The sequence below is a fragment of the Clinocottus analis genome, unplaced genomic scaffold (genome assembly GCF_023055335.1).
Source record: "Clinocottus analis isolate CAN_PGR_092001 unplaced genomic scaffold, fCliAna1.0.p SCAF_26, whole genome shotgun sequence".
Taxonomy (NCBI): Eukaryota; Metazoa; Chordata; class Actinopteri; order Perciformes; family Cottidae; genus Clinocottus; species Clinocottus analis.
Genome location: NW_027175998.1, coordinates 1,961,127 through 1,982,969, shown reverse-complemented (window position 1 = coordinate 1,982,969; position 21,843 = coordinate 1,961,127). Strand labels below are relative to the sequence as shown.

Sequence of the window (21,843 nt, the reverse complement as noted above, 5' to 3'; positions counted from 1 at the left end):
GAGTGAGGTTCGGCGTGCTGTAAAGGGCCCCGGCCTCTAGTCTTTTGCATAGAAACAGATGGGAGGGGCCTGTTGGTGCCTGGTCAGGGAGGGGGGCGGGGCTACTGGGTCTGGTGGCGCTGGAGGAGGAGGTCATCGTAGCAGCTAGGCAAAGGGCAAGGGGGGACAGCCTGCAGGCAGGCGGAGCAGCTCGGAGCAACAAACACCCACACCCCCCTCCCTGTCTGAGACACCCCTTTTTTTTTGTAATGTTTTTTTTTTTTTTTTTTAAACACATCTCAAGATACTACCTGGAAGTACTACAGAATACTGTTAAACACAAAAAGCATGATCAGTTAAAAACAAAGACAATCAATAACGCTCTGTAGTATTGATCCTCGGTTTGCATTCAATACACAGGATGAACGTACAGAGGCACCTCTGACCAAAGTGTTTCTGCATATCGACAGTGAAGGGCTACTTCAGCAGCCAGTATTTCGTAGACCACTGCATGTAGACAAAAACGACAACAATATAACACGTTGAAAATAACCGACAAAGTCAAAAATGATCTTGTCCAACAACAACAACAAAAAAATAGAATAAAAAGAACACTGGCAAAAAATTCCAGAAATATGACTATTACATCTTCCAGCTAAAGTGATCTGTGTGTCAAAGAACTGAGAGATGAGAGGAGGAGTTGAGGGGGGGCCGGACGACGGCATGGGGTCGAGGGCCCCCTCGGCCCCGTTGGAGACGCGGAGAGCCGTGATTGGCCGGGTCTCGGAGGGAGCCCGGACCGAGGGAGGGGTTCGAGTGGAGCCCGGGAGGAAGTGCTGCGCTGTGGGGGGGCTGCCGCTCGGCCACAGCAGGAGAGGCACTCGGTGGACCGGTGGACGCTCCCCCCCCCGCCCCCCTCCTCTCCCCTCCTTTCCCACACCCCCTCCGACTCCCCCACCCCGGCTGACTCGCCGGGGTGGGGGCGCATTGCAAGTCTAGTGCCTCCAAACAGAACAAGGCGAAATATTTGGAGTAACAGTGATATTCACTTTGATATTGTTCAAAGACGGGAGGGAGGGGGGGGGGGGGACTAAAGCGTCGACTGCAGTTTTCCCACCGAAGTCCAACGGTGCGTTTCAGTTTCGTTTCCCTTCGTCCTGCTACCAGAGGAACAATGCCAGACACATTTTCAAGGAATAGATATAGTACAGAAAAGAGCAGTTTTGTGTTTGTCGTGGTTTTCAATGTTTATGCTGCTCCTTTTTTTCTTCTTCTTTTGATTCATTGGATTGCAGGTGAAGCGATTTGCTCTTCATAAGTGCTATGATAAAACCCTTTGAATTTATAAAAGTCTTCGTCTCTTCTGTTTGTACAGTACCAAACGCAAGGAACACTCGAAGGTCTACTGCATTAGGAGAAACCCCTCTTATTTGGTTTTGTGCCAGATACCCAGAACCCCCCCCCCCCCCCCAAACCCTCCCTCCGTGGATCCAGTCTCTGTTGGGTGTGGCTGTGGCGTGCAGAGAGGAAGTGTGCATTATTGTGTCACTCTTTAGTACAGTTTGCTGCATGCACAGTTCAACAGCTGCTTCTTCCTCTTTGCAGAGTACCCCCCCCCCCCCTGCCCCCCACCCACTCGCCCCCTCCCAACAGTTTCAGGGGGATTGGCGGCCTGGAGGGAATCCAAGTTTTTGAAAAGGGGGGGTAAGTAAGGTTTGTGAAGTTCCAATGTCTTTTTGCTGCGATCAGCAACAATCAAGAAAAACTAAACAAAAGAGAAACCAGCTCCGGTGGACATATGGATGGAAGAAAAGGTCTATGGTGTATATTGCACAATGTAAGGTGAAATTGTGTTCTTTTTTTCTTTTTTTTGTCCTCCGAAAAAACTGGCTGACCAGACAGACCGTTGGGCTTCATAACAAATCGGACAATAGAAAATTCAACAAAGCACCAGTAAGCGACTGGGTTGAAGGTGACCAGGAGGATCTGGGCTTGCAGTGATTAGGTGCCACTGGACGGAACCAGAGACACGCAGCGAGGTCGACGAATAATCTTCTCTCAGCTTATATATTGTAGATATCAAAAAAACACGCTTGGGTCTAGAACTACTACTACTACTACAAAAAAAGAGAGAACAAAAAGAGAACATTTTACAGCTGTGTCAATCCCTTTGAGAAACCTAAATAATTAAGCTGATGATTGGTAGGGCCAGTCACGTGGCCAGGACTTCTTACTGCCCAGTGACAGAGTTGGTCACCAGTCATGTGTCCTGGTCCACTCGCTGGTTCAGAGGTGAAACTGTGCAAGATTTCAGCAATTTCTTCAGTTACAAAAACAAAAACAAAAAAAGGCTGCTTGGGAAGGACCTGGGCCAGAGAGCACTTAAGGCTAATATTAGTGCTGAGAAACAAACATAACTAGTAAAGGTCTTTGAACCACATCATTGGCCATGGACATGCTGGGAATGGTCGTTTTAAGTCTTATTTTGGGATGATTTTTTTCTTCTTTTTTTTTTTTTTTTTTTTGGAGGGAAAAGGAAAGTCTCAGATGGCAGCTTTGATTGCTTCTCCTAAAAACAGTCTTCAAAAACTATTTCACACAGAATGTCATGTATACTTATGGAAAAACTAAAAACACTTCAAAGGTTTCTTTGTATTGTGTCTCGTTTCAGTTTGTTTTGTACGATGCATTTAAAAAAAATACCAAAAAAAAAGGTAAGGTAAACCAAATAAAAATCGGACAACAGCAAACCAGAAGGACTGGAGTCTGCAGTCTGTGTGGTTGGGACTCCAGCCGTCTGTTTTACAATTCACAGTTCAAATTGATACTGATTATCGCCACATGATTTGCTTGGGTTTTGCTCCCGTTCATATTGATTTTTTTTTGTTTGTATTTTTAGTTTCTTTCTCCCTCCACCACCACGGCTTACGTGACGTGGCGGTGGCGGTTGGTCGGTTAGTGTGTGGTTGGCGTCGTCCTACATGGACTCTCCACTCAGCAGATCTCCAGGCAGCAGGGTGTTGATGGAGGTGGGGCTCCCGATCACGCGGGCATCGTCTCCGCTGGGCGGCCCCCACAGGCTGGAGTAATGGGGCATGCCGCCCCACAGCAGGTCGCCGCCGCCGCCGCCGCCGCTGGACTTGCCTCCGCAGCCGCCGCCGCCGCCGCCGCTGCTCCACTGGTTCATGGAGTGGGACTGTGCTGCCCCGCCCATCCGGTTCTGATTGGTTACTGAGTTGGCCTGCCAGCTAGTGGTGGTCGCCCCCAGGGACTGGCCTTGTGCAAAGAAGCGGTTCACCTCCTCCTCGCCGGCAAACTCCGCCAGGATGGTGGTGTTTCCAAGCACACACCTTACAGAGGACAAAAGAGGAGGCCATTAGTCTCACCGTGACGATTCCACCAGAAATGAGGAAACTATCTTCTCGTGTTGTGAAAAGAGGTTCTCGAATCAAAATGGAGCAGCGTGGAGCTGACATGCTTTTTAAAAGGAAGGATTCTGTTGTTTTTTTTAGGGCTTAACCATGCTATCATGCTTTTTTTGTGCCCTGCCACAACCACATGTTGTGCTGCTGATAATGAAAAGTGGGTCACGCAATTTGCATTTTGTTTCTATGGCAACCAGCTGCAGTGGCTGCCACTATTAGCGAAGAAAGATTGAGGTCAAACCTTTGACAAATAGAGATAAAATGCATCCAAAGTGACCTCAGACTGGCTCTGAGCTAGAGTTTCCTCCACTTTCAGTGTGATTATTACAACCATAACTGTTATATTACAATACAGCTGACTGCAGCATGAATCACCACCACATGTGATAGCCCACAGACCAAAATAACATCATCTGTGGGAAAACATCATTAGGAAAACGGGAACATTAGGTTCCCCCCAAAGGTTACCAATTATTTTTCTCTGAAAAAAAGAGAAGTCTGGAAAGAAAGGGCAAACTCTTCCTTCCTTTCAGTTTGTTTCACTTTAAAAGATTTTGCTTACATGTGCAGAGACTTCTGGGCCTTCGCGGCCTCATCCTTGGAGCTGTAGCGCACCACGGCGTTCCCCTGGGTCAGGTTGAGGTGGAATGTGACCAGGGGGCCGTGCTGCATGCACAGCGTCCGCAGAGTCGAACCGTCGATCTGGGGAACCAAAAATATACATTACAGTTACAGCTAACATCTGAGTTTATTCATCCACATTACACTGCAGTTTCAGTCAACATTTATTTCCTTTACTCAACATGCGTGTTTTTTTTTTTTTGGTACTGTGGCGCATTTGCCAGAGATTTTCTATTAAGTGTTTTGAATCCCACTTTTTTTATCAAACTAAAAGTGCAGAGTCATATTTCTTTTACATTTGGAGTACCCTACCCCCTAAAATCATCAGGTGAGTTGTTTGAGGCATGGCAATTAACATTTTTATTTTAATTTTGTACTTAATTAAAACAATATAATCCACCGTGGCTTCAATCGAGCAAGAATCAGCAGCACAGGGTACGTACTTGTGGGGTGAGGTTCCTCAGCACCAGCCAGCTGCTGGTCCTGCTGGAGCTGTCAGTACTCCAGGTGGTTCCCTCTGCAAGAGAAATGTCAGATATAATGTTATGGAAGAAAAATGTTATGTATTTAGTGCAAGAAGGAGAGTAGAAGGGCTGCAGAGCTTGTCATGACAAAATGTCATCAGCAAATGAGTTATTAGTGACTAACAACCGACTGAAGTTGGTTCAAAAGGCAAACGTGAAGACAAAGAGGCTACGAGACAAATGCATTTCAAGTGACCCTTATAATAGAGCTCTTAAAGGGGAAACTGTTCAAACTGACATTCTTTTTTTGTATTTGCCACTGTTATGGGTTTTCAAGAGGGCTCGAGGTCAGAGGGTTTAACTTCTAAAAACCGAGGAACACACCGTGTTACAATAATACAAGCGCGTCCTCTTCAATCGGCATGAACCTGAACCAAAAAAGGGTCGCATATACAGGACGCTTGAATGAGGCTTCCTCGCAGAGCCGGTAAACCTCAAGATGTTAGTTTCGGAGGGTGTGTTTCCCCCCACACTCCCCTCAGACCTCACATAGCGAGTGCAGCCAGTGCACAATTGCAGCTGTGAACGTCGGCACACCTACACATCTTCAGTCATGCCTGTGCCTGCAGGGCGTGAAATACGCCAAAGAGATTTGACATCTCTTTATTTTGGTGAAAGCTGTCCTCAATTCAGGGTCAATGTTGAAAATCCATCTCGTTGCAAAATAACACATCTTGTACATGACTGTCAATTGTGCATGCTTAGAAGTAGAAGAAAAAGTTGAATTTTTTTGTAATGATGTTAATATATTTGACATATTAGAAATAGAAATGAAATAAGTGCACGTGCTCACCATTGGTGTAGGAGCCGCTCCAGCCTTGGGCCAGGCCCAGCGAGTTGCCGCCCCAGGTGGAGGAGGGTTTGTTGTGGCTGAGACCCGGTGGGGGCCGAGTAGGGGCAGCGTTGCTGCGTGGCCCCTGAGGGACTTTCCACAGCTCGTGGGACAGAGAGGCTTGGCCCTGGGAGATGGGACCCGGGGACCAGGTGGACTTCATGTCAGACATCTTGCCTTCACACCGAGAGAGGGTGGGGACACGGAGGACAGAGAATCAATAACGATGACGATAGGACCGGACAACCAAGTTGGTCAAAAGGCTCCCAACGAGGCGCTAAGCTAATGCTAACGGTAGCAACCGGTATCAATTCACCAAAGAATTTTGGAACACCAAGAGGTGCCAAAAAGAGGTTACGCTATTTGTGCACTAACGACATGCTCTGAATTGTCCACAGGTATTTGTGTCTACTTGGTTACAACCAGGTAGACACAAATACCCGCTGAAGTGAAAGTAGACACATACGTTCAACATGTATGTGTGTGTGTGTGTGTGTGTAGTGAGAGTTGGGTTTCAAGTACCACTTCTCTAAATTAGAGTAAAGGCAAAAACTAGGATTGTGTCAAACAGCAGTCATTTCAAGAGTCGCGTCTCAAACGACATATTCATTACATAGAGCTGAATATATTTATTAAAAAATATATCATCGTAAAGCACACAGAAAAACACCACAAACACAGGGTGTGTACTAATGTCATGACCAGCTGGGGTGAGGCTTGTTTTTGTGTGTGGGTTGAGTCAAAAAAAAGGCACAGATGGTTGAAGGTCACATGTAGGTGAGGTTGCTCTCTTTGTGTCGGTAAAGGTTTCGTCTTAAAAAAAAAAGGCACTGGGAGTACAAGTTTAGGTTTAACTTGGAGAAAAAAACTAAACAAAGGGTTATAAACACGGGTCAGAGGTCGGGTAAGGTTTAGGATAAGTAGGGAGCATAAGACAGGGTTGTAGCAGGGCTCCAACGTGGATGGGAAGAGGTTTGGCAGGTCCACACACTGAGGAAGGATTTTCTGGATGTGTACCTGAGCCGTCTCCGTCAGAGGACGAAAGAGACTGAAAAGAGCTCGAGTAGCCACAGACGGGCCAGTCGCTGCTGGTCGGTGGCAGAGAGTCATTCGGAAGTGGCAGAGCTGGGGAAGTGGCTATGTGGTCGTATCGGTAAGTGAGCAGAGACGGTGAAAAAAACAAAACAAAAACAAACAAACGAGTGACTTCATGTATGCATCCGCGCGGCAACGGACAGCAACATCACGCCAGCACGTCTAACGTAAAGTCACTTACATTCTCTTTGCACATTTTGATTCAAGACTCCTGGTTGTCTCAAATAAGTATTTGTGTGACTGCTCTTGTTCATACCTCCATTCCTGTCCCGCAGCAGGTATCGGTTGACGTCGTGAATGTTGGTGTTGATGGTGGGGCCGCTTGGCACGCTGCCAGGGGTCATGTTGGGGTCATTCTCTGGGTCGATGTTCTGAAGGCCCTTCCACGGCACACCCGGGCAGAACTCTGTGGCCGAGCCAAAAAAGAAGAGCTCGATTAAGGGTTTTGAAAGCAACAAGATCGGAGCTTGGGGACCTTTTTGCCATCTCATGACCTCCCCGCAGTTTGAGCAATGTTCACCGGCCTTTCAGCCGTCGCTTTCTTCACTTATTGTTAGACTGATGCAACTGGTGCAGAAGCCATGAATTAATTAGTCAGTTCCTCTTTTTTTTTTTACATGGTTGTTGCAGCTTTGCCATTGTTTTGTGAACTTGTGCTGATTTTAAGGCTGTACCTATGTGGTTGGCCTACAAAACAGAGTTGGCCCCAAGCTAAAATATTACCTTTTTGTGCATTAATGTCTTCCACTTTTTAATTTGATAAGAATCCCCATTCGCTGATACGGTAATATAGTCGCTGCAGTTCTTACTGAGGACCATGAACTAGATTAACATTAACATTGTCAAATGTCCTTGTGGAATGGCAGTTGACCACAGGCCGTTTTCCCCGAGGACATTTCACCACGGGAAAAGTACAGGTCTGAATAATCAAATTAAGAATGTCTGAATCCCATTACAGTCGCTTCGTTCTCAAGCTCCAGGTCCTGTGCTTGCTGGCTCACAGTCACACTGGACTTACTCAGGACCTATCTTTGTTATCAGCAACATCTGCGATGCGTGAGTGGCCATCTATTTGGATTTTGTCCTCACCTGGGGGCCAGTTGATGTTGGTCCCATTGGAGATCTTTTCATTGGGGCTCTTGGCTTGGCCCCAGCTGTCTTGCGGCACCATGGGGCTGGTGGGGGACTCAGATCTGGACATTAGATTGTAAGGGCTGTACGAGTCCTCCAGATGGGGAGGCTTCCCGGGGGGGCCCAGGTTAGAGGCAGCAGATATGGCACCTGGATATGCAAAAAGAAAAAAATATTAAATTTAACTTAACAAGGACAAAACTTATATTTTGAATTTGCATTGAATTATTTTTTTCGAAATAACATCTCATGGCTGGGATGTTTACTGTAAGATGATCTCCGTGTGCTCTGGATGTCTTTCAAGGACGTCAAAATGTAACACGTGGAAAGCAAACATGGAAGATGACTTATGTCAGCATAAGCTTGAAGACAGAATGTGTGTAAAATAACGGCCGGCGCTGTTGATATCTCAAAGTGTAGGAGTCAACAAGTTGGTGTCGGTCGGTGTTAGTTTCTCTACTCAGAACAAGATACAAGTCAAAATGTGGTTTTGCAGATGGTTACCATCACGCCTGTGTGTTCCATGTGTAAATGTACTTTGGCACTACATTGCCCCAATGAATTGTATATATTATATTAAATCCAAGGATGGCATCTCCATGTTCCTAGCTTAGAAAAATGGTGGCGTCAGGGGAGGAAGGGTTTTAGCAGGGCATGTACCTCAGTGATGACAGAGCAAAAAACACAGAGAGCTCAAGCAGCTTTGCCTTAGCGAGAATGAGCGTGCAGTTGGAATGTGTGAAAACAACAGAGAAAATGACGAGTCAGTGTCAGTTGCTGAGTTCCTCATCTGCAAACCTTAGAGAGGCTCATATGTGGGAGGTTGGGCTGCTGGCCGATCATGATTGTCAAGTTTCACAGTACACAATAATATATGAACCATTGAACATCCATCTTGTCGACAGAAGCAAACTATTGAAGAAGTAAATCACTTCAAAAAATCAAATCAACGTTGAAGGACATTGTACAACACGTGTTGCCGAGTGGTAGTTTACATTATGACATATATGAGACAGTGGCTGTCAAGAATAATGTGTTGTTCTCCGACATACCGTGCTTATTGAGGTTGTTCTCCATGTGTGAGGAGTTGCCAGAGAGGCCGTCCATGGAGTTAGAGTGTGTCCACTGGGACAGGCGGGATTGGGGTTGGGGGGGCTCCTTCAGGGACATACCCCCAACCTCCATGCAGTTTACATTCATGTTTGGATTCAGTCCAGCTGCACACACACACACAGAAAAGGCATTTCTTTAAAGTGTTCATTATATGGAAGTCAGTGGTAGAAGATGTTAAAACCCCAGCAGCTCAAAACAAAAACAGGACAAACACACATTTATATGTTGTCAGACGTCGAGATGGAATCCCCTAAATGTGAATTTGCATTTGTTTGTTCAAGACAAATGGCTTTGGACCATTTCTAGTTGGATGCATTCACTGAATGGACTGTGGGTGACAACGCAGTGTGGTAGGAATACAAATGTATGCGTGACAGCACCTCAAAGGCTGCAGAGGAAAATGACTATTCTCAACAAGCCAGCTACAAATCGTTTGCACAAAAACATCCCCACCCCCCGTCCCATTTCAGCCGTCCCCATCCCGGACTCACAGAGAGGGTAGTTGCTGTAGGCGTTGGGCGAAGACGGCGGCTCTTTGGTGTGCAGTGTGTCGGCTAGGCCCGGAGCCTGGTGTGCGCCTGCGTATGGGTCATGGGTTGATTTGCCGGAACCGTGTCCTCCGGAGGGGCCGCCGGGGTTATGCAGACCGGCGGAGGAGGAGTGAGAGGGATGTTGCTGCTGCTTCATCAGCAGCGCTTGGTACAGCTGACGCTGGTGCTGCTGGATCTGCTGCTGCATGTTGGTGATTGTACGTGCAACCTGGGAGAGCGGAGAGGCGGTGTCACAACAATGTGTCATAAGAGACGCTTTGAGCAGCGAGGGGCAGGATAACAAGAAGATTAAAAATAATAATAGAACAGAACGGGAGGGAAGGATGCTCTGAGCATATTGAACAATGCGTTATGGAAAGTAGGGAAAACGGTGAGGAGGAAGCACAAAAGCCCCCATCCTCCTCCCCTTTCAACAGGCTTGTTTTCTTGATATCAGACCACGTTGCAAAAAAGGAGAACAAAAAGGAAGACAGAATTGCCGGCTCTCGCTAAACGAGAAGTAACCTGTTCACATGCCGATCTCGATAAAACATTTGCGCAACTCCTGTCGTAACGATGCATGATGTTATTTTTTTTCCGCTGTTGCCGTAACGGTGTCATGTGAAAAATCATAATATTTGTGTGATGATGCATTTGTGGACTCACTTGCTGCTCTTGTTGTCTAATGGGGCCGGAAACATTGCGTTGCGCCTGCATCATCTGCTGCTGGATTTGTAAACGCTGGTACGCCTATATGAAGGGAAGCAAAAGCACAACACGCCGATTAAAGAAAGGCAATGATGGAGGGAAACAAATGCAACATGGTAGGAAACAGGGGTCAGCTCTGATACATGAAATCTGATACATCTTTTCTTATTCTAACTCACTTGAGTTCTACTTTCTCATGTGTTTTCAAATTCATACACATTTTGACGAATGGATTTCCATGACTTTAAACCAAAGTTTCATGACCAAACATGTAGTGTAAACAGTAAAAAGTGATAAAATGTAGTATTTAAACTACAATGACAGTTCCAAAGCACATAGTATACCTTAAATGACACAAATGAATGAGAGACAATAGTTTGATTAAAAGAATAAACATTTATATAGATGCCTGTATGTGTGACTGGTTATATTTTGAGCGTCTTTCTTTTAAAAGCGTATTAATTATTTCCCCTAAAACTTTTGGGATTTTATTTTTTTCAAGGACTTCACCAGGCCTGGAAATAACCATTTTAAAATTCTATGACTTTTACAGGTTTTCCATGACTGTAAGAACCCTGAAATAGACACATTCTTAACTTTCATAGGACGCTCGTGTATCCATATTATACATTTTTAACATAAATGTTTTGCCTTGTTTCATCTCCTTTAAATTTAAGCGCCCACACACATGCCTCAGACCTAAATACAGCTGCTATTATAGATGGAAAGAGGGACTCTGACTCACCATTTGCAGCTGCTGAAGTTGGTACAAGAGGGTCATTTGTTGAGGGTTTATTGGTGAGGTTAAAAGTGCAGGGTTCAGACCAATGTTTTTTGCTGCAAACTGCAAGAGCTGTGCTTGGACCTTTGGGGGAGAAGATTGGGGACACAGAAAGTTGAGATGACAAGTTAGTCATTGCAAATCATAACCACTGTACAAAAGCAGCTTCTGACAAGGTACAACTAGTCACTGCTGCATGCATGCATGGAGGAAGGGTCTGCCAGAGGAGTCTGGTAAAGTAAAGAGGTTTTGACATAGTGTGTCGTTAGCTGGGAAAAAAATACATGTTGATGTTGGCCAGTCTACAAAATAGATCTCTTTGGATTTATTCGTCATATAAAATTCATATTTTGACACATTTTTGTCCAGGTTTCACGTCTTTCATGATTATTAAACAGAATATTTCTAATATAGCTCATAAAGTCAAGTATGTATTATCATAGTTTGTCAAAATCATTTACGAGTGTTATATGAGGCTATACAAAATGTAGGTCACACAGAGAACAACAGCCCCACCTATGGTCCTCCTCAGTTGCTATAATAATATCCTGGTAACATTTTAAAGGTAAACCGGCATATGTTTGCAAATTGGAGATATTGCAGATATCAACGTTAGTGATTTTAGGCAGTTTTTTTTTTAAATAAAAAGGCTAGAATGTCAGTTCCTTCTGACATTTTTCACCTGATGATGAAATGATACAACTCGCTGTTGGCTTCTCATCTTGCATGCAACTCACATTGTACAGAAGTCAAATTGTGTTCCCTGGTTATGGTACAACCAGTACAACTTTTGTGATTACATCGGTATTCAACAAGGCAAGTCCTTAAGAACACATTTCACACCAGCATCTTTTATCTGGTCTTGTGGGTTATGAACCAAGCTCCATATTCCTCATTAAATCCGCACATGGTTGTGTGTGTCTACCTGAGGGGAGAGAAACTGAGGCACTTGAGCACGTAGACTAGGCTGGGAGGAGCTGAGAGATGGCACTGGTGGCTGAGGAGGCTGCTGCTGCTGCATCGCCCGGGTTTGTGCTGCTCCACTACTGCCAAACATTCCACTGGGTATCTATAAGCAGGAGTAACGAAGGTACAATGAAACGTCTTCGAAATCTTCCCGTTCATTCAAACCATTGGGGCCATTTCTTAACTGAAGAGCTGAGCCACCGAGTTGGTAAGATAGTGTGCATTCTTGACCACTCCAGCAAAAGGAGCCCCTCGAGAAGAAGGATACGAGTTTTCAGGCCTCTGTGAATTTAATCGGTTCATTCAATACATGAATGAGTGCACTTGAATTGGATGAAAAAACAACAACTTTAAGTGCACTCACAAGCCGAAAGCATGGTTCTATGATACCCCCAACACACACAGACACGTCTCAGAATATATTTTTCAAAGCCTTTTCCTTCAAGGTCAAACTTCACACTCCACTTTGTTCACCAAAGCACATTGAACACTCAGAGCAGCAAGGCGTTAGACCATGAAATTGTTACTATTTTATCTATTTTTACCATTTATCAAATAGCCTCATCCATATTTTGGATTCCATGTTGTTTAAAAGGTCTTTCTATTCAGTGCAAAAAAAGGCCCTCTTACAGTGCCTTTTGTGTGGGTTACAAGGACACACTGTAGTGTTTCTGGGCCATGACTGCCTCTGGGGATGATATTAGATTGCGCAAAACTATCTGATTTCAATGGGCACTTCAGGCAAGGTCATACACACATAAGTGAGTGCAGAGATTTGGGAGTGCATGTGGGAAGAGAAGTGTGTGTAAAAAAAATGAAATTCATCAGTTGTTGCTTTCCCTTCATCATATACACTTAAATCCTGCAAAAGCTGTTCAATTTCACAACAAGGGTGATGCATTTTGCACTGTGATCAACAGACTGCTGATGAAAAATGTTTTGCATGTATTTGACACTGCTTTAAGCGTGCATGCTCAATTTGTTACCTGTCTGTTGTTCAAGTTTTGCATGGCCAGCCCCGGGTTGCCCTGTCCCAGACCCTGCCCAGGAAGGCTACTGTTGGCCAGGGGGAGCTTCAGGCTGGGGGAAGGCAAAAACGGTGATGGGGGGGCATCATCTGACAGACCACCATCCTGGACCAGAGCAAACATAAATGGTTAATGTATGAATAAACAGATAAGGGAAAAAAGGCCCTAATCATTACACATGAAAAACATGAATGAAGTGAGAGAAGACTATAATAAAGTTGGTATTGGCAACAGATTATGACCAGATAAAGAAAGCCAAAACATATAACACGTCTTTGTAGCAGGTCAAAGTAGTTAGAATGTAAAGGTAAATGCTCCCCAAAAGATGAAATGTAAACCACACTCATCATTTCCAACGGATTTTTGGAAAAAAATGTCTGACCTTGTCAAGAAAGGATGTGCGGTCGGAGGGGTCTTTGGAGAGAGCAGAGGGCCGACACATCATGGGCTTGTTCATGCCGTTGCTGTAATCAGACATGCCCATGCCCCGCTTGTCCAGGTCCGTCTTCTTCTCCAACAGGGCGCCTGGGAGGAGAAAAGAGTAGAGTGGATGTAAGTATAGTAAAATCATTGCATGTCAGCATTTTGCAACACACACACACACACACACACACACACACACACACACACACACACACACACACACACACACACACACACACACACACACACACACACACACACACACACACACACGAACACACGAACACACAAACGCACACACACACGCAAATATGTTGTGACTTACTCATGGCCTGGTCAAGGTTCATGTTGTTGCTCTTCAAAGCCTCCTCAGCAGGGTCTCTCTGTACCACAAGACGAACATGAGCATGGTTTAATAGAGTTTTCTCTCTTTTTTTTGAACAGTTTATGTATTTATATTGCTGTATTTATCATTGGATGGTATAATGCCCTCCTTCATTGATTATACATGTTCTCAGATGTTTCTGCTTTGTTAATTTAAGGATCCTGTTTTTGAATGTGGCACATTTTTGGCTTAGTTAGGATAATAAAAAAAAACTTGAACTTACCGGAAAGCCCATGTCAGTGAGCTGTTTGATTAGACGGTTCATTATCCAAGCTTCATCTGGCTTGCCCATCTTGCCCTGACAACACACAAGCAAAGTATTAAAAACATTATTAAATTATTATTTAAATGACATTGATTCCTATCATTAACGTCTGCCTGTATATTCACGACGAGAAAATTGTGTTCTCTAACCTTGCTCGGGCCCTTCTTGGGGCCATTGCCCCAGGAGTTGCAAGAAGAGCTGCTCTCCTGGGATGTAGGGCTGTTCCACATGTCCCCATCCTCAGCATCCCATTGGTTAGTAGACATGCCCATCTCCTCCCCTCCATTTCCCCAGCCATCTTGCATAGGTTTGGGACCTGTGAAAGTGATGAAAGAACATTATGATGACAGCGATAAGCGTTCAGTTGGTTATCTGTTAGAGTGTTTTAGTATCGGTGAAAAAAAGTAATTTTCAACATTAACCACTTGGTGCCACTGTGGCTATTGGACATGCTGCATGTAAAACTTATACCATTCACATATATAGTGGAACAGAGTGTTATGGCAGTATAGAAACCAGAAAGTGTGCGTGAGGAGAAGCAATAGCAGGTGGTCCTACATCTTGGTATACAATAATTTTCCATGTTCGACTCATTGCATCACTTTCTATGTAAATCAACTTACCTGGCTTGCAGGCTGAAGAACCTGTGGGTCCGTTGGCCCTGCCGTAGGGTCCAGAGGGCTCGTGACTACCGTCTCCCCATCCTCCTACTCCACCTCCACCTCCTCCACCACCAACCGGGGGAGCCCCTGTGGACTTGCCCCAGGCAGCGGTGCCATTGTCCACAGATGATGTTGGAGCGGCTGGCTCTCCCCAAGCAGGCTCTGACTTGGGCTGAACATTGGGAATTTCTCCCCAACCTGGGAAAAAAAAGAGATCAATTTCACTGATAGACTGATGGACATTTGAACATGCAATTATACTTCATTTAAAAAATGAAAGGAAGGAAACTCCCAAGTAGTAGGAGTTTGAATTGAAGACATGTCTGAAATCTACATTATATTTATGCATAAATCAGATCTCCTTTAGCAAAACTATATTATGCTAATCCAAGTATTTGAAAACCACAGCACTGTAGTGGCATCTTAATAAGAGACGGAATAGTGGCATGCTGTTTATATCTAGAGGCCCTTCAGGCGGCCTCCTCCTGACCACAGCAAACCCTCGACAAGCTGGCTCGTCAGGAGATGCTTTTTGGTCGCTGCACTGCAATTGGTAAACAGCAGGGGGCAATGGTTTCACTAACAATCCAAAAGGAGAGGAGAGTGTGGGGTGTTGGAGCTGTGCCATCTCTGTGAGCATGGCCTTTGTCTTCAAAAAGACCTATTTGAACTGGCTGCAGAGGTGATTTGAGCTTGCTTTGCAGAGTCTTAATTATGTATGCATGGCCATTCGGAGGCCTTAAATACCTTTGACAGTATCTACTTAGTAATTACTGAGGGAATCATTTTAAGGAATAATCTTTGAATGGAATAACCATTGATGCTTTTAATTAGTAATGTTATCACTTTGTGTGTCAATGAGTGAAAACAACTCTATTTAAGCATCGTCTCTGCTCCATTTGATTCGGCTCCTTATCAAGACAGACTCTGAGGCCTAATACGATTTAGTAAAACATACGTATGCTGTCAGATAAACACGTTGGATCCCAAAAGCGTGAGGTTTTTAGAATGTTGAGTCTTTTCACGAAAATCCTTTTGATACATACCTACTGCATTCGTTTGTAAACATTCCTACGTCTTTTGCATTTGTTCTAAACATAAACATTGGTTGTAAGATTTTCTGAATATCAATCATTACTTTCATTTAAAGTAATATTAAAAAAAAATATTGAACACAACAGCACTGTCACACTCTGTTACCTGGGTTGGCGAGGGGTGGTCTACCCTGGGGGCCCGCACCTGGATGTGGGGGGCCATTGTTGGATGGCCCATTGTTGTTTCCATGGTGTTGCAGGGGAGGTGGGTGCTGGCTATGATGAGGGTGGTGGTGCATGTGGTGGGTGTGATGGTGATTGTTGTTGCCAGGGCCAACAGAGTGATTATTGTTGTTATTGTTGGGGATAATCACTACACCACCCTTACTGGGCGGCGGGCCACTGCTGCCTGGGTTATTATTGGGATTTTTGCGATCCCACATGTTGCCAGTCTTGTTCAAGGTAGCAGGCTCGCCCCAGGTGGACGTTCCATCGTCAATCTCCATCTTCCTGCGAATAGACGGAGGGGAGGGCTCTTCCCAGCCAGTGGGATCCATGCCTTGGTCCTGTTTGCTGCCATTTCCCCAGCTCGATGAGTTCTGCTTCACGGTCCCTGGACCACCCCATGAGCCCATGCTGCCACCTCCTCCGCTACCATTGCTGCTGCTGCTGCTGCCGCTTTCCTGGGGCTTAGAAGAGCCCCAGTTTCCTTGCACTGGGCCATTGACACGTGGGATCTCCCCCCAGCTGCTATTACTCACGGCAGGAGCAGGAGCAGGCTTATTCCAGCCTCCGCCTCCACTTCCTCCTCCTCCACCACCTCTATTTCCTCCCCTGGGGCTCTCCTTCCATCCACCACCTCCTCCATTACCTCCTTCACCTTCCCACATGCTGCTGGATGATCCATTCTTCTTGACCTCGACCTCTCCCCACTCTCCTGTGCTTGTGCCGTTAGAGCCACCATGACTGTTGCCACCATTACTGTTGCCGCCATTACTGTTGCCGCCATTACTGTTGCCGCCATGACCGTTGCCGCCGCCATTACTGTTACCGCCATGACCGTTGCCCCACCCATGGGAGCTTTTGGGGCCCTCTCCCCAGTTAGTCGGCTGACTTTTCGTCATGCCATCGTCCCAACCGGATGACTTTTCCTCAGAACCCCAGGACGGTGTGCCTCCATTTCTGGGTGCATTGGGAGGCAAAGGGTCCCCCCAGCCACTGTTAGTGCCATTCTGCGCTTTGCTGAGTGACTGTGGGGGGTCCCCCCATCCTGATACAGTTTGGATAGGCTGAGTTGAAGGGGCTCTCCAGCCAGAAGATGATGATCCTTCATTATCACTTTTTTCTCCAGACGCAGGCCTCTGACTAGGGCCAATTTTTGGGTTGACGGTACCTCCATTGATGGATGAGGGTCTAACATTAGAGCTGGAGCATCCTGTGGAGGCTGAGCTGCTTTTCATTTTCCCTTCATCCGAGTTGGCTTCTTCCATCTCCCATACAGTGTGCTGTCGGATAGGGGTCTGTCCCCAACCCATGTTACTCAGCACCCTAGGGTCCAGGTCCTGCCGGGGTAGCAGAGGGGTACAATCCGTGCTGGAAGACCTGTCTCGGCCAGAGTGACTTTCGTTGCTGTCCCCACTACCGTCGCTTGCTGGGGCTGTTCTGGGCTGCTGCCCCCATGAGCTAGGTTGCTGCTCTTGGCCTGAACCAGAGCTACCAGCATCTACTGAGTCCCAGCCTTTCGATGCCTCTCCGCCACCAGAGGATTTCTTCCAGTCAGCCCAGCCCCCACTACCACTGCTCCCACCACCACTGCCTTGCCGGCCCCAACCAGAAAGGCCTCCAGAGGGAGTTGAGTCCCAGCCTGATTCCTTGGGAGAGTCAGCTGCCTTGGTTTCTCCACTACCCCATACAGAGCTGCTTGTTCTGTCCCCATTCAGCTGGGATGATTCAGTGGGTGACTGGCCTCCCCAGCCAGTTATCCCATGGATAGGGCTCATAGGATCCTGAGCTTGCTGCTGCTTAGTGTGGTTTGGTCCATCAGTGTTGAGGTTAGAAGGATCCATTTTGAAGGACAAGCTTGTGTTAGTTGAAGAGTGCTGTTGATCATTTTCATTAGTACTCATCATGCCACCCCAACCTCCCCCACCATTATCCGCACCTCCCAGGCTCCCATTTCCCATGTTTCCATTCATGCCTGGTGGGAGGGATGGAGAGTTTGACACCACATTAGGGCCAATACCACAACCTCCACCACCCTCCTGGCCCAGAACAGGCCAAGCTGATGGGTTGGCATTGGGATTGAGGTTCAAGTTCAAATTGGTAGAGCCCCAGTTATTGGGTGCACCTACTCGACCACCATTCATACCATCTTGTTTCCCATCTGAGCCCCAGCCTCGACTACCGCATGTGTTGGCTGACCCAGGTCCCGTCATCATGTTATTGTTAGCTTTAAGAGAGGAGTAGTGGGCCTGCTGGCCTGCGGCACCTGTGGCCATACTCAGAAAACTATTACTACTAGTGGTAGTGACAGCACTTGTGTCTGTGTTAGAGCTAGCTGAGCCCAAGGAGCATTCTGGTGCTGCGGGGTGGCCGGGGTCACTACTGCGGCTGATGGAGGACCAAGCTTCTGTGTCACTTCGGTCAATAATCACTTTGTCCCAGGTGTTGGCACTGCAGGCGCTGTCAACTGGCAAAGAGTCTCCCCAAGGAGAGGTCTCATACTGGGCAACGGAGCCACTCTGGAGGGATGTGTCTGAAGAGAAAGAGGAGAGAAAAAAAATGGTTGAGTGAAAAAGCGAAATACAACACATAAATTAGGTGTGATAATTCAATATGAAGATGCGGAATTGCAAAAAAAAAAAAGAGAAGAAATAAGGCCTAGATTGAGTAATAGGAGTAAAGACGAGTAAGAAAGGGATGTAGAAATAAAAAATATAATAGGTTAGGCTAAGGAAAATCATGTAATGCTGCTGCCCTAAGTACCCTGGACCAATTTGATCTTCTTGCTTGGTTAATGCTAGCAATCAGACTTCTTGGCAGGAGATGGTCACATTTGTACGTTCCACAACCCAACACATAATCAGAATGCACAGCCAAGCGTGCCACATGTCAAACCAGCTATGGCATATCCATATATCCTTGCCGTGGTGCAGTCGGCCAAACAGAAACAGGGAGATGGAGCCCTCCCTTTTGTTTCCTTTTTCCATCTTTCTTCCCATCCCACTTCTCCCTGAACCTCTTTCTCCAGCTCAATTTCCCTTCCCTAGCTGTCTCTCCTATGCCCCTTACTTCCATTGCACCAGAAAACTTCCCTTATTCCTTCTCTTCCCCCTTGTCTCTCTCTGCCCATGTCTCTCCTCTCACTTTCTTTTTCCCCACCCTTTAATTCCTCCCTCTCTCCCCTCTGCTCTCCTCTAACACCCAGCAATGAGAGGCCCATCCGTCTCCATCGTGGCTTCACTAGCTGGGGCTGTGAAGGGAAGCCCAAGTGGAACGCGGCTCATTTATTGGAAGGAATCCAGGACGGCTCCTCATCCATCACTCCCAACGCTCCGCCGGGCATACTCCTCCTCCAAAACCACAAAACACTTCCTCTAAAACCTGTGTGACTACAACACATGTGTCTGCCAACTTCTCACTACCTGCATATACATGAATCCGTATGTGTATGCTATTATTGGATGCATCGCGATTCTCTCTTGAACAATTAGAACGGCTCAGCTCGAGCAGTTGAATATTGATACAATGGCTTAAAAGAGAATTATGGGAGCATTATGCTTCGTCTTCTGTCCAACCTAAAAAGGGGGGATGGAATCACGAAGTAGACTGCTGCTTTTTTTTTGCAGCACTAAAGTCATTGAGAATCAAGAGTTTTTATCGCTTTGTTGCACACACTGGAACTGAGGTACAACATCCACGTCCACGTTTTTATGGACACAGCGATGCTCTACAACAAAACCAAAGCTAAAGTCATGAAGTCTCTGAGGAAAGCGTGGAGGGTGGCAGTAACACGGTACACGTGGGCATCTGTTGCCACTGAATATAGTGTCACCGTAACCGTACACTTCATCACTGTACGTTTACTTTTTCCACATGTTCAAGAAACTATTATTGTCGTAAGACAGCTGAATGCTAATAGCCTATAACAAGGGGCTTTGTTTGAAGATAAGTCAAGAGTAGCTTGTTGGGTCAAATGATTAAGATGCACAACTCTGTTTTTACTACGAGGATGCTCCTCCTGATTTTATTAATTTTATTATTGGTGCTCACCCTCCAGTTGACACATGTCCTTTATAATCCTTTACATCCGTTATAATGGTGGTAAATTGTGAATTATCCCAAATATGCAGTGTTTCAGAAAAAAAGGATATAGATAGTTATAATGAGAAAAAACAATGTATATAAAAATGTTGATGCACAACCATGAATCGATAATTGTTTCCTGATTGCATTGTAGCCCTCTAAATCGGATTGTGAGGTGCCTAATGATTTCCAGCTCTAGTAAGGATGTAGATGAATATTTGATCAATATCAGAGAACTAAGTAAATGCATTTAAATCTTGTCTTTCAAGCTTTAAGCATGATTAACAAATTCAATAGCACACTTCCAAAAACAGAGCATTTACAACAATTCTCTTTACAACATGGTATCACGCACAAAGGCAATTTCATTAGGCACAAAAGCATCCAATCAGAGGAGGGGGGTTCGTGGGGGAGAGAGTAATAATAGACAGATTCAATGCTGTAAAGGGGTAATCAATCAGTGGGAGGCAGCTAATCAATGATCTTTTTAATGCTGGTGGCTGGGAGCAGGGAGGTTATCGATCCAGCATGCAAACATCCAAACCACTAGGCCGGCCTCGTGAAATGGGCTAAACACCAATGAGAACCGCGAGGACTCTCAAAAGTGCACATGCCTCACGAGGCAAGCGTATTAAAAAAAATAAAAAATCATCCAGAAACTTGTAGAAGTAAGAATGGGAAACAATTGTGTATCGTTAAACTAAATGTGAACATGAAAGCTACATATTCATCCCAGTTTGGGTGTTTTCCAACATTCCACTTTGAACAAAGTGTGATGTCAACCCACAACCAATAAAAAGCAGTCATTTCCAGCGAGCATTAGAAGCCTCCCAGACAATAATACATGTCTGGCTACCCCTCCTGAGCTGCTGCATTAAGCGTGGCTCACTAACCTTTAATTAGAAGACCCAGGCTGTGTTTGTAAAATATTTGCTTTGTTTGGCAATTAAGCCGTTTTACCTTCCATTACTCCGCTATTAGTTTCCGTCAGATTGTTGCAGTGATTTTCCAGAATGGAGATAGGTTATCCATCACAAGATAAAGACCCAATGGTCAAAACAATCCAGTCAATTCAGGGAATAAATAAAAAAAAACACGCCGGCAGAGCAGAGATGTGTCTTTAAGATCCTGCGCAACACGCCACAGAGGCTGTGAGCAAAATCTTCGCCTGAAGACACTAATCTCCACTCTCCAGGCATGCTTATCACTAGACTCATGACACACACACGCACACACCAGTCTGTTTACAATCATTTAGACCAACAAAAAAAAGCTGTGATCCCTCACAACTGTTATGACCTCGCCAATTGTTTTAGAGGATATATAGGAGCGTTGGAAACTTAAAAACAAGACACATGTGATCCTTCAGTGAGGACGTTTTCTCTGCCATCTGACAATAAATTGGGTTTGAGAGTCAAGGCAAAGGCCTAGTTTCAGTTTGTATGACAGACTTTCATTCTTAAAACATTTAAGAAAATATATATATTGTGAGGCGGAAACTGCCCAAAATACAACGAGCTGAAGCAAATTAAGGAATCATTTGAGGTACTTAAGGGCCCTGGAATTCCACTAAAGTTACAATAACTGAACTACTGTATTCATTGAACAGATGTTTTTTTTTGATGAAGTGTTTCTTGACATGGAGGGATTTTATTCTTTCTCTACTGTTTTTCATAGTCGATTTGTAAAGAATAAGAACAATAAACAGCTGGTCCTTTCAGTTACCACTTCAAACTCTCAGCGGCTTGTAGGTGGGAGAGAACTGCGACGTCACTCAAAAGCCCCACTGATGTTGCCCCTCTGTCTGTTTTGTACCGGCTCTGTCAATGCTAGAGAACCACCATTTTATCAGACCTGAAACGTAGCCAGAGAGCTCAGAGACTGCAGCCTCAGGAAAATTTGGTTCGGTAGACCCCTCGCCCACCCGGTGCATCCCTCTATGTCTATCTCTCTCTCCCTCTCTTTGTCTCAGTCTCGTTTGCACTATTTGTTTCCTCAAGAGTTGAAAAAATAGGTTACACGAGAAGTTAATCAAA

The 21,843-nt window shown here is 45.5% G+C and overlaps 1 protein-coding gene across 2 annotated transcripts in view; it reads right to left on the bottom strand.

Moving 5' to 3' along the window:
• Nucleotides 1–1,634: 1,634 nt before the first annotated feature.
• Nucleotides 1,635–21,843, bottom strand: part of LOC137794809 (trinucleotide repeat-containing gene 6C protein-like) — a 46,040-nt gene continuing 25,831 nt past the window's right edge. For both annotated transcript variants that reach the window (XM_068591824.1, XM_068591825.1), the window contains 18 exons: nt 15,669–18,257; nt 14,430–14,666; nt 13,956–14,122; nt 13,765–13,839; nt 13,482–13,539; nt 13,116–13,258; nt 12,692–12,838; nt 11,665–11,808; nt 10,704–10,823; nt 9,917–10,000; nt 9,212–9,479; nt 8,660–8,824; nt 7,566–7,757; nt 6,733–6,882; nt 5,343–5,558; nt 4,469–4,542; nt 3,967–4,106; nt 1,635–3,329 (listed from right to left, as the gene is read on the bottom strand). In XM_068591824.1, coding sequence (XP_068447925.1) covers nt 2,957–3,329; nt 3,967–4,106; nt 4,469–4,542; nt 5,343–5,558; nt 6,733–6,882; nt 7,566–7,757; nt 8,660–8,824; nt 9,212–9,479; nt 9,917–10,000; nt 10,704–10,823; nt 11,665–11,808; nt 12,692–12,838; nt 13,116–13,258; nt 13,482–13,539; nt 13,765–13,839; nt 13,956–14,122; nt 14,430–14,666; nt 15,669–18,257 — 5,342 coding nt within the window. In that variant the 3' untranslated portion in view covers nt 1,635–2,956. The remainder of the gene's footprint in view (nt 3,330–3,966; nt 4,107–4,468; nt 4,543–5,342; nt 5,559–6,732; nt 6,883–7,565; nt 7,758–8,659; nt 8,825–9,211; nt 9,480–9,916; nt 10,001–10,703; nt 10,824–11,664; nt 11,809–12,691; nt 12,839–13,115; nt 13,259–13,481; nt 13,540–13,764; nt 13,840–13,955; nt 14,123–14,429; nt 14,667–15,668; nt 18,258–21,843) is intronic.